Genomic DNA, 12,460 nt, shown 5'->3' on the forward strand with positions numbered 1-12,460 from the left:
GGTACAGGCCTATGTTCAGCAGTGGACGTTCTATGGCTGAAAGGATGATGATGATGATGATAAAATATTGCTTTATTAAAATTCCTACGCTAAAAAATATCCATTTGTATTTAATGCCACTATGCAGTCTTAGTTTAACTATTACGAGAAAAACTCATTTTTGCAGTTTTCATACTAGTTGCTATTCAAGTAGCCATAAGATAAAAATAATACAGAATACATAGGCTTGTGATACCTTTTTAGAATCTCAATTAACCAAGAAAGTTTTTAAGGTAATGGGCACGATGGTCTTCCTACATTTTTTTTACACGACGGCTGATCAAAAGTGCAAGACAATGAATTAATTTTTCCTTCTTCTCTGCAATTTCTTAAAATTTTCATACTTTTAAACTAGTTTGTTGAACTTTAATCTTTTCTTTTGATAGCTTAACTATCCCTTGTGATAAGGAAAAAAACTAGATTGAAAAGTATCCTCATTTGTAGAAATGGCATGAGAAAAAGTAATCGCAGGTGGCAATTTTCTAAAAATGCACAAAAACTTAAAAATCTTGAAAACGGTGATATTTTTACTGGGGTCAAAATTGGACGTTAGGGAGACCATGGCGAGGCCTATCGATGGTTACAGGGTTATCCATTGTTTTTGGGACACCCTGTATATTCACAGAATCTGCGATTCCACCAATCTGTAATCAAATAATTAACTTTTAGGTCTTTCTACTTGATCCTAGATGAAAAGCGTCAGAAGATACGGGTAAGAATGATTTTGAGGGTCTTTTCAATTTTATAGGTACTTACCGAATGTTCTTATAAATAGAAGTTGTTTTAATTGTTATCTGGGTAATTCATCCAACACAAATCTTCCTAATTTAATGCATGGCATAACCTGCAAATGAAATGAGTTCATCATTTGTAATTAAGCATTTTTGGTCTTGTTTTATTGTTTAAATAGGTCTCTTTTAAACTTCATTGAATATGTTGGTTCATCTGGACCTTTTTAAGTAACAGTTGACAATAATGAGCAGCACCAGTGATTCCACAGCAAGCACTTTTATTGTAATTGCTGCTTAACACTTTATAAGTTCGAAGTTCGATATTAACCTGAAACAAATAGGTACTTAGATTCATTGTATAAAACACGTATCATTCACTGTATCCTGCAATCTATGCCTGCAATGTACCTACTTGTATTGTATTTTATGTCCAAAATCCAAAGTATGTTGTTACTCCATGAAACTATCCATATTTGGTTTCCATTGATTTAAATGGAGTTATGAATGATTTTGTAATGAAGATTTAATCCTTTGTGTGGTTCAATACTTAAAACATGATGTTTCTGCAAGTAATAACCTATCTCGAGTGAAATAACTTACTTATTAACTTACTTGAGAGAATTTTTTTCGTAAACAAACATCAATCCAAAAGGCAATCCATGCACATGTAGTTCTTATTAATAATGACTGAGAAATGATTGATTTCAATTAGAAACAATTAAAAATCGTAGAAAAACACGTTTTTTCGATGAAAAATTTTTGACGTTTATTTTTTTTAATATTGTCACAGTTGTAGACTTGAGACGGAACTAAAGTGATTAAAGTGAAAATTACGACTTTGAATTATTATACTTTTAAATAACCATTTAATTTATAGAAATCACATAGATTCAATAAAATAATTTATGAATAAAAGCTGAAGTTGTAATTCGAAAAGGTTTCTAAGGTTTCTAACATGCAAAAGACCACTGTCGCATACAGAAGACAACTATAAAAAAAGTCACTTCCTCTCGGAACTGTCAAAAAAATTCACTCTCTATGGAGCTGTCAAACTCTATGGCGTTTCCACCCCGTGCACGTGTTGTGTGTAACTGTCAAAACTGACAGTTTTACAAAAACAAATTAACAAACGTGCGAAAATCGTGCCTTGAGCATTGATTTTACATTTATTTAATTTGTTATATTTTATATTAGGACAATCAAATCAACTAATTTCTATAAAATAACACTTCACAATGGCCAAATTTAAACTAAGTAAGTTGTTTATTAAATATTATTTGGTTAGTTTTACTCGAAACAATTTTGCGTTTATATTCCTCAAAAAACATTTAAGAGTAAATTAAATTATAATTTGGTACATAAACCCCTCTTAATCTAATAATATTTAGCCACTGTCTAATTATTGTATTTTATTTGGGCTCTGCAATTCTAAAGAATCATGATAGGTTATGAATGCAACATGCTTTTTTAAGAATGTTATTTATTTTAGTAAGTTAGTATGTAGATGAAAAATCTCATATTTACTATAGGAGTGACGTTACTGCATTTTATACAGGGTGTTTGGCGCATCGTGTGCCAAAATGATTTGGCAGATAGAATGGGTCATTTCCTATATTTTCAGCCCCCATAACACGTTCCATGCCAGGCGGCTAATTTTATATTAATTTTTTTAGTAATTTCACCAAAATACCCAAATCGCATCATTTAATTTCGATTTAAAAAAAAACTACTAGGCGTAGCCTCAAAGTAAATATTTTGTTTTGACGTGCATTGATGTAGGGTTGCATCAAATCTAAATTTACTGGCAAATATCATCTAGTTTTTTTTTAATTCAGCTTTGAAGTTTTCCGAAAAGTTAAAAATGGACTGAACATTTAAGTTTACATGGCTATAAAAAAATAAATAAAAGAGATAGCGATCTTCGGATTTTATCAAAACTTCTCTAGTCTATCCCCATTCAAACGGTATACTAATCTTATTTAAATAATAACAATAACTTCACAAATTCCTTAAATTAGTGTTGACTCTACTCGGACTGATTTGCGAAATGTGTGTTTATAGCCCCTTTTTGTGTGAATAGCACGTTATTAAACACCTAACAGGTAAAAATTATTTATCTTATGCAATGTAAAAACCTTTTCCTTATCGTTTTTCAATGTGGATTTCTTGAATTTAAAGACGAAAATAATTATTTTGATCATTTATTAATTATTACAAATTTAGTTCAAAATGACCGCCTCGGCAACGTATACACTCACGACATCTTCTTCTAATTTTGACTATTGTCGTATGCAGCCACATTTCTCTTTTTATTACTACAAAGACGTTTTCTACTCGTGGATTAGAAGAGATGGCCCTATACAGTGGCCTGCACATTACCCAGACCTAATTCCGTTAGATTTTTACATCTGGGGACGAGCTAAAGAACTGGTGTACGTAACAGATTCAAACAATAGAAGAACTACAACAATGAATAAAAAACGCCTTTGTAGTAATAAAAAGAGAAATGTGGCTGCATACGACAACAGTCGAAATTAGAAGAAGATGTCGTGAGTGTTTACGTTGCCGAGGCGGTCATTTTGAACTAAATTTGTAATAATTAATAAACGATCAAAATAATTATTTTCGTCTTTAAATTCAAGAAATCCACATTGAAATACGATAGGGAAAAGGTTTTTACATTGCATAAGATAAATAATTTTTACCTGTTAGGTGTTTAATAACGTGCTATTACACAAAAAGGGGCTATAAACACAAATTTCGCAAATCAGTCCGAGTAGAGTCAATGCACTAATTTAAGGAATTTGTGAAGTTATTGTTATTATTTAAATAAGATTAGTATACCGTTTGAATGGGGATAGACTAGAGAAGTTTTGATAAAATCCGAAGATCGCTATCTCTTTTATTTATTTTTTTATAGCCATGTAAACTTAAATGTTCAGTCCATTTTTACCTTTTCGGAAAACTTCAAAGCTGAATTAAAAAAAAACTAGATGATATTTGCCAGTAAATTTAGATTTGATGCAACCCTACATCAATGCACGTCAAAACAAAATATTTACTTTGAGGCTACGCCTAGTAGTTTTTTTTTAAATCGAAATTAAATGATGCGATTTGGGTATTTTGGTGAAATTACTAAAAAAATTAATATAAAAGTAGCCGCCTGGCATGGAACGTGTTATGGGGGCTGAAAATATAGGAAATGACCCATTCTATCCGCCAAATCATTTTGGCACACGATGCGCCAAACACCCTGTATAATTCAAAATAAATACTTAACCTGTAAAATATTTTATTAACCTAAGAATGCATAAATTATTTTAAAAAATCCATGCATGGATTCTTCACATAAATGCTGCATCTTCTAACATGGAAAATGGTTTGATTATTATTCACTAATTTATTTTTTCATTGCAGAAAAACCATCAAAGAGGCAGCCAGCTCGTCTTCGCTACAAAATTGAAAAGAAAGTTAGAGATCACAACCGCAAACTCAAGAAAGAAGCAAAAAAGAATCCTAAATCAAAGAAACCCAAGACGGTTGTGGTGCCCAATGTCTGCCCCTTTAAGGAAGAGATTTTGAAAGAAGTGGAAGCAGTCAAGAAACACAAAGAGGAAGAAAGACAGAAGAGAAAGGAATTGGCAAAGTTGGAAAAACAAAAGAAGATTGAAGAAAAGAAGAACAGTAAAATCAGTATGGATACCTTGGTAATTACATTTTAATAACAGGCGTAAACTTTTTTATTAAAAATCATGTTTCATTTTGTGTAGTGTTTATATCTGTGTCTATAGAACTGAATAGCATTCTCTTTTAGGCTAACTGATACTGAGAACTTGTTTTATATTATCCACATGTAATAATTTTGGAATTAACATGATTGTAATAATTTCATTACTTTAGCAGTAATCTATCATTGAATATTTGATAATTAAAATCTAATCTAAAGCAATAAAATAGTATTTAATGTTTTAGGATACAGTAACAATAAATGTTTTAAGTCTTAATACAGTGTATTTCCAAATGATTGCAGGTTGCAAACGCAGAAGCCAGGGGGAAAGTACATGATGTATTCAAGAGTGGTGAAACACAAAGTGATGATGTTGAGTTTGGGAAGGACAAAAGCCAAGAAAACTCCCTCAAAGCCTATTACAGAGAGTTCAAAAAGGTCATCTCTGAAGCTGATGTCATATTAGAAATTGTTGATGCAAGAGACCCATTAGGTAAGTTAAATCTCGAGTCTTTCTATATCATTTTAAAGTTTAAACACATTATCCTTAGATGGCTTAGCAAAAATAGAAAAGAAAGCAAATGGTTTAGTAAATTATCCTTCTGTTTTTTCACCAACTAAATCAGTGTATTTATTTGACTTAAAGATATTGACCATGATACTTTGTTGTATGTATTCAAGTTATTCATTTAAAAAATCCATTTCCAGGTACCCGCTGCATCCAAGTAGAGGAGGCAGTTAGAGAGTCCGGCAAACGGCTCGTTCTAGTCCTTAACAAGGCCGATCTAGTGCCACGTGATAATCTTACCGCTTGGCTGAAGTATTTACGAAGGACAGCTCCTGCCGTACCATTTAAAGCTTCCACACAGGATCAACAGCACAATTTGGGAAGGAAAAAGATGAAGCATGTTGTTAAGGAGAAGGAAATGAAAGGTTTGTATTTTCTAACAATTTTTTTTTTTTCAACAGTTAAAAACATTCTATCAATTGATGGTTTGTTACAAACTTATGTTTACTGCCACACTGTAACGCTTTTGTCATTTTTGTAACAGTTTCTCTGGCCAAAGAGCCTACATAAATATTTAAGGTAGGTACCTACCAGCTGTTATAGCTGACACAACCAAAAAAGTTAAAAAGTGCTTCTGCAGTGGAGACTGATCTGATGGTTACCTACCTTATGGCTGTGGGCATTTCTGCAATAGAAGGACCTTTCCCTTACAACAGTGTTTTTCAACCTGTGGGTCGTGCGAAGCCACTATGGGGGATCGCGAGAGGTCGTAAAAACTACCTCAGTAAAAAAATCTTATAAAGACAGATTTATCCGAAATCTAACTATACAAATGTTGTATGGATTGAAGTATTCGGTCCCTACAAACATTTTTGTAACATTACGAAATGCATGAAAAAAAAAGTGAACGGTCGGGGGTCGCCAAAAATTTTTTCATGCTAGGGGGGTCGTGTCATATAAAAGGTTGAAAAACAATGCCTTACAATAAAGAAAAATACAGATATTTTTAAATATTTTTTTACTTTAGTCTGGTCGCTGAGCACGTAGAATTTTGTCCAATAACCCCAAGCTACCTAATACCTATCCTTATGTCGCGACTGTGCGACGGGCGGCAGCAGTGAGTGTGCGAGCGCGACAGCAATATAATTACGCGCGAGTGATAAGGATGGGTAGCTTGGGGTCATTGGACAAAATTCTACGTGTTCAGCGACCAGACTTTAGCCAAGGCTTGGAATTTATAAAAAGTCATCAACATAACTAAAATTCCGTCTCCAGGATCAGCATGCGTAGGCGCCGAGTTGCTGATGAGCATCCTGGGCAACTACTGCCGCAACAAGGGTTTGAAGACATCGCTCACAGCTGGCGTGGTAGGGCTGCCTAATGTGGGCAAGAGCTCCATCATCAACAGCCTCAACAGGTCCAAGGCATGCAACGTGGGAAGCACTCCGGGTGTCACCAAGTATGTAAATCGTTCGTTCGTTTCAGCCAAATGACGTCCACTGCTGGACAAAGGCCTCCCCCAAGGTTTTCCATAATGAACAGTCCTGCGCTGCCCGCATCCGCCGTAGAGACCATGGCCGTTGGGGCAGGAAAGTTCTCAAGTGGCGACCACGGGCTGGAAGACGTGTGTGAGCAGGCTTCCTACTAGGTGGACCGACGATCTGGTAAAGGTCGCGGGAGGAGCCTGGATGCGGGCAGCGCAGGACCGTTCATTATGGAAAACCAAGTATGTAAATAAATCTATTCTATTCTCGTTGCCTCCTATCTCTTAAAGGTACCCCCAGACTGTTGGGCTTACTGATTTGAAAATAATAGTTCATTGTACTAACTCATGACATGAGCTATGATACTAATCGCATGCATAGCATATTAGGGGTCAGCCCCCCTGGGTAAGAACTCTAGATACGCCAAAGAGGAAGGTGCTGAATACAGGCCGCTACCATCATTATGGAAATCTTTAAGCCTATGTTCAGCAGAACCAACGAGTCCATATTAAAAGAGCTCAACATCACCACGCGGCTCTCCACTATATGCCTAAAGCGTACCCTCTGTTTTTTTGGACACATTATGCGGCCTCCAAGGCATTGTCTGGAGAAACAAATTATCTTGGGACAAATGGAAGGCAGACGCGCTCGGGGCAGGGCACCGACGAGATGGTCGGACGCGGTGAGGAGGACGGTGGGCGGGAGTTTGCATCGTGCGGTCCACACAGCTTATGACCGCAGTCTGTGGAGGAACACTATCTGTGGTCGCGATCCTCATCAGTGAGGGACCGAGGAAGAAGAAGAAGAATGTTCAGCAGTGGATGTCTTATGGCTGAAATGATGATGATGATGGTGATGTCTCCTACCAGTTTTGCAAGTTGCAAATTGCAACTGCTTCTTAGCACCAGGCGATATGTTGTCCAATAGTGGTGGTAGAGTAATTGATGGACACTGGACAGAAATTAGTTGCTTTGTCTTTCGGTAGTGGATAAATTAATGTTGAATAAAAAAGCATGTCGTCTCCACTTTTTTTTAAGTAACATGCAATCTATGCTATATCTGTAAGTCAGTCCAGGAGTCAGGATTCCTTTTCTTTCTTATGTGAGGTGTGAGAATCACATTGACACAATGTGTGTCTACAAAATTTGACTTCTTATTGAAAATTGAAATCTGACTTAAAAATATCTTCCAGACAAATGCAAACCGTCCAACTAGACTCCAAGATCAAGATCCTGGACAGCCCGGGTATCGTGTTTCACTCGGGTGCTGAGTCGGACGCGACAGTCGCGCTCAAAAACGCTATCCGGGTCGGCAGTCTCAAAGACCCGGTTACACCCGCTACAGCCATCCTGCAGAGAGCTAACAAGCAGACGCTTGTCGATCTGTATTCTGTGCCAGTCTTTAGTACGCCGCAGGTGAGAATTGTTTTTTATACAGATAATATAACATAACACATTAAGTGTCGGATAAGTTAGACGGTCGCGTTCAAGAACGCTATCCGGGTCGGCAGTCTCAAAGACCCGGTTACGGCGATCCTACAGAGCCAATAAGCAAATGTTGCTTGATCTGTACTCTGTGCAGTGTTTAGTACACCGCAGGAGAGAATTCTTTTTATGTACAGACCATAGCATAGCACATCAAAGTTAGACGGTCGCGGTCAAGAACGCTATCCGGATCGGCAGTCTCAAAGACCCGGTTACTCCGGCTACGGCGATCCTGCAGAGAGCCAACAAGCAGACGCTGGTCGATCTGTATTCTGTGCCAGTCTTTAGTACGCCGCAGGTGAGAATTCTTTTTATACCGATAATATAACATAGCACATTAAGTGTCTGATAAAGTTAGACGGTCGCGTTCAAGAACGCTATCCGGGTCGGCAGTCTCAAAGACCCGGTTACTCCGGCCACGGCGATCCTGCAGAGAGCCAATATACAGACGTTGGTCGATCTGTATTCTGTGCCAGTCTTTAGTACGCCGCAGGTGAGAATTCTTTTTATACAGATAATATAACAGCACATTAAGTGTCTGATAAAGCAAATGGTCGCGTTCAAGAACGCTATCCGGGTCGGCAGTCTCAAAGACCCGGTTACTCCGGCTATGGCGATTCTGCAGGGAGCTAATAAGCAGACGCTGGTCGATCTGTATTCTGTGCCAGTCTTTAGTACGCCGCAGGTGAGAACTTTTATGTACAAATCTCTTGACGATATGATGGCATGAGTGAAACATGAAAACTTGGATGGAATAGAAAAAAAAAACTCATCTATAGTTCAAATTTATTCAATTATTTAACACACAATATCGCAACGCAGTGCAAATGGCGAACATTATGCCCTGTGGCATTCTCTTCCAGTCAACCTTACATTAAAATAATGCAATTTCTACTTATTTGTAGGAATTCTTCGCGAGTTTGGCACAACGCATGGGCAGGTTCAAGAAAGGCGGTGTGCCAGATCAAGAAGCGGCTGCTAGGATTCTGCTCAATGACTGGAATACTGGCAAGGTATGTACAAAAATTTGAATTTAAATATTAATCTTTTTTTAATTTGCAAGGTTGTTCTTCGATTTACTAGAGCTTAATCCTGAAATGTTAGATCACATTTTACCATTTTGATGTACTAGTCAACTAGATTTTGAGCCATGTAGAAAATCAATCTAAATTAATCTGACCTGTGACGAAAGTGTAATAAAAATCTTGAATTGAGCCTACTTGTATTGTACCTACATAAAGAAAATCGTTAGCGTGAAATAGATTTAAACGGTTTTAGGGTTGTTTCACACTACAAACACCTACTGTATTTATAAAACTAACAATTTTATTAGCACGGACAATCCCTCCGCCAACCCATGATCTTACCTGCCTTACGGCGTACGAACCGAATATCGGGAGAGCGCATAGGTACTGCTCGAGAATCTTTTCCCTTTGCGCTACACTTCACTCCCTACAAATTTATCTATTCTGTCCCTTCATGTTGAACATGAATATAAAGAAATTCATATCTAAAGAAAGAAAGAAATAGAATTTATTGAACACAGTAAGCACAAATTATAATCAATAACAACTCAAAACGAATATATAAAATAGTGGGCCACTGGCTCCCGCTCAGCATTTATCCTGACATGCTCGTAAGGGCATGTGAAGAAACTGGTCTTCCACGAGAGCCCTTGTTGTGGCTTCGCGCATCCCTTCAGAGAGACATCAGACAGACTATCTAACATAACAAGTTCTGTTTTAAAAATATCCTCTTATCCAGGTCCGCTACTTCACGGAGCCGCCATTGACGCCCGATTCAGAGGTACACGTGGACGCAAAGATTGTGTCTGCGGCTGCCCAGGAATTCGACATCAACGCCTTCGAGGCCATGGAGACAGATGCCATGAACGAACTCAGCGCCAATGTTGCTGAAATTGAGCCTATCAAGGTAAGGTAACAGCTAGGGACTGGAATTCGCTGCCTGCTGCTGTCTTTCCCGAAGACGAAGGATTATACGCGAGAGTGAATAGGCACTTACAGGGCAGATATGTACCATCCTAGACTGTATCCCACTTAACATCAGGTGCGACTGTGGTCAAATAACTGCTTTGTTATGCATAAAAAAAAGTTGTGTTATATTACTTGGGTTTATTCAAATGTCCACTGCTGGAAAAAGGTCTATCAAAGATTTCATTCACAAATTCCTTCATCAGATCTTGGTCCACCGAGTGGGCGGACATTACATTTACCAGTCCGTAGTCGCCACCCGAGAACTTTCAGTCATTTTACTAGTTAAATGCCCTGTATACATTGGATTCAACGTCCATTTTGAGTTATGGTTTATTTGACATGAACTCGCGTTTAAAGAACGCAGTGATAAGTAAAATAAAAGCTATATTTATTTGCGCGCAAGTATCTTCGTACTGCGCCTGCACGGGATTCTCATTGCCATGTCACCGATAATTCGCACGAGTTTGACATTTTCGAATTCACTTGAGCGTGCTCGCATAACTTTTTCACTCGTTTCAAGAATACCAAATTTGCAATTTATCGCCAACTAACAAGCATTAATTTCCCACAGATAATCAGCACCGGGCCTGTGGCAATTAACGACGGCATGCAGGTCGACGAAGACGAATCCAGCATACTCCCTAAGTCCTTGAACATACGGTCGAAATTAGACAAAAGCAACAAGCAGAATGAACGCACGAAATCCGACCCAGAAATGTCAATAGAAGGCAACACTAAACAGAATAAATTAAGGAAAATGCAGTTCAAGAAAGATAAGAAGAAAAGAGCAAGAAATGAGAAGGTAGCAGGAAATTTAGCTGATGTTTTAGAAAACGTAACACTGACATCCATTAAGAAAAAAGATGACTATAATTTTAAAGAGGACTTTTCGTTATAGAAGATATATCACATTGTATTGTTGAATTTAAGGAGCAAAGAGTGTTATATCTTTCCGTTTTATAGTTATATACCTCTCATACTGATTCTGTAATTACATCCAAGAGGAATAAGATAGTTCTCTATCATTCATACCGTCACACTTCCACAGTGATCATGTGTTAAATTATAAATAAATTAATATTACAAAGTGAAGTTTTGTGTTTAATTAAATAGTATCCTAGTTTTCAGGGTTTCTATTTAAATTTTTCCCGTTTCCATCTATCGGAAATGAGATTATACCTATAGGTTGCAAGGAAAAAGGTCTTTTCAAAACAAATACATAAAATATTAAAAGAAACATTTAACCTTAGACCGAAGAAACTTATAATAACGGATTAAATAACGTTAACACGTTCACAGTTCAACCTATGGGTGGGTATTGGTCACTTGGCAATAATAACACCGGGAATGAGATGCATTATCTCTCCTCCACAAAATGATTTAGCGCAGGCAGATAAGAAATATACTTACATAGGTATGTACATAGTAGGTACTAGCCTAGGCACAAATCAATTATTCCCTTCAGTTTCAAAGAACACGATAAGGAAAAAATGCGTAGAGCATTATCCCCATCCCCATCGATGCCTCAGATCCCAAATTCGTACCTATTCCCAAAAATTTCATCTGCCACGATAAGGTATAGTCGCGCTCGCGCACCACAACAACAAAATAGAGATTATGCTCAACGTTTCCCGAGGCTGCAAGTTTGAATTCCACAAGGCCTAAAGAGATAGTTATAAGAATAAATCATCAATAAAAGCTAAGTTGTGAGAGTCCCCTCTAGTGTATTTTTGAAAAGGCTAAATAATGGCTAGATAAGATTAAGCAATATTAGGTATTAACCTGATTAGCATACAGACAAAATTCTGCCGTGATTAAAAAATGAATTAAGTATTTTATTAGCGAGTAATTATGTCCGATTGAACTAACATTATATCGCCAGGCGTTTTTACTTTCAGGACCACGTCATTGTTTGGACAGTTTTGCGTTAATTAAGTACCTACTTATTTAGTAATTAGTTTTATCATTTACGCGGTGGTTGAAAAATGCACGATATCTTTTACGCCACTCACTACCACGTTACTCCATCCACGTAACTTCACGTAACATAGCTGTCTCTATCTCCTTTTCACCACAAGCTATTGCTATTTTTCTCTCTTTTTACTAGGCATGCACTCTGCAACATTTTAATGGCGCGCAATTTTAAATGATGTTCATATCGATATTTACAAAGTAGAACACATTCCTGCTAAAATGTTAGTAAATATTGATTTTAAATGTGTAAAAATGATGCTAATGATGTTTTATTTATTATTTTTAAAGATTTTCAAGTTATAATCATCTAAATATCATATTTATTTGAAGAAAACCTGTCAATGAGAAATATTTCCGCGAAAATTTTGTATTTTACCGCCAAATGATGCAGTCACTCGGGCTAGTGTGTTCAATTCTTATTTGTTGATGGCCTGCCAATCACAGCTTTCCATCTGTCTGTCGTAATTCTACGTCAAACGTCGAAACTTTCAATTTTTTATCTCTGTCACACATATGTAT

The 12,460-nt window shown here is 37.0% G+C and overlaps 1 protein-coding gene and 1 long non-coding RNA gene across 3 annotated transcripts; one reads left to right on the forward strand and one right to left on the reverse strand.

Moving 5' to 3' along the window:
- Positions 1-128: 128 nt before the first annotated feature.
- LOC135071546 (uncharacterized) lies at positions 129-1,488 on the reverse strand. 2 transcript variants are annotated; one of them, XR_010257281.1, is made up of 4 exons: positions 1,383-1,488; positions 991-1,098; positions 796-883; positions 129-683 (listed from the first exon to the last, which is right to left on the reverse strand). It is a non-coding gene; the product is annotated as an uncharacterized LOC135071546 (long non-coding RNA). The 2 variants fall into 2 exon arrangements; XR_010257282.1 differs by lacking the exon at positions 1,383-1,488 and adding an exon at positions 1,183-1,325.
- Positions 1,489-1,882: 394 nt separating this feature from the next.
- LOC135071233 (guanine nucleotide-binding protein-like 3 homolog) lies at positions 1,883-11,020 on the forward strand. The gene is made up of 9 exons (XM_063965016.1): positions 1,883-2,024; positions 4,188-4,477; positions 4,801-4,990; positions 5,206-5,430; positions 6,281-6,464; positions 7,682-7,904; positions 8,879-8,986; positions 9,738-9,905; positions 10,539-11,020. Exons 1-9 carry the CDS (start codon positions 2,006-2,008, stop codon positions 10,863-10,865), a joined length of 1,734 nt encoding a protein of 577 aa, XP_063821086.1. The 5' UTR covers positions 1,883-2,005; the 3' UTR covers positions 10,866-11,020.
- The last annotated feature ends 1,440 nt before the right edge of the window (positions 11,021-12,460 follow it).

Source organism: Ostrinia nubilalis, chromosome 4, assembly GCF_963855985.1.
Source record: "Ostrinia nubilalis chromosome 4, ilOstNubi1.1, whole genome shotgun sequence".
Classification (NCBI taxonomy): domain Eukaryota; kingdom Metazoa; phylum Arthropoda; class Insecta; order Lepidoptera; family Crambidae; genus Ostrinia; species Ostrinia nubilalis.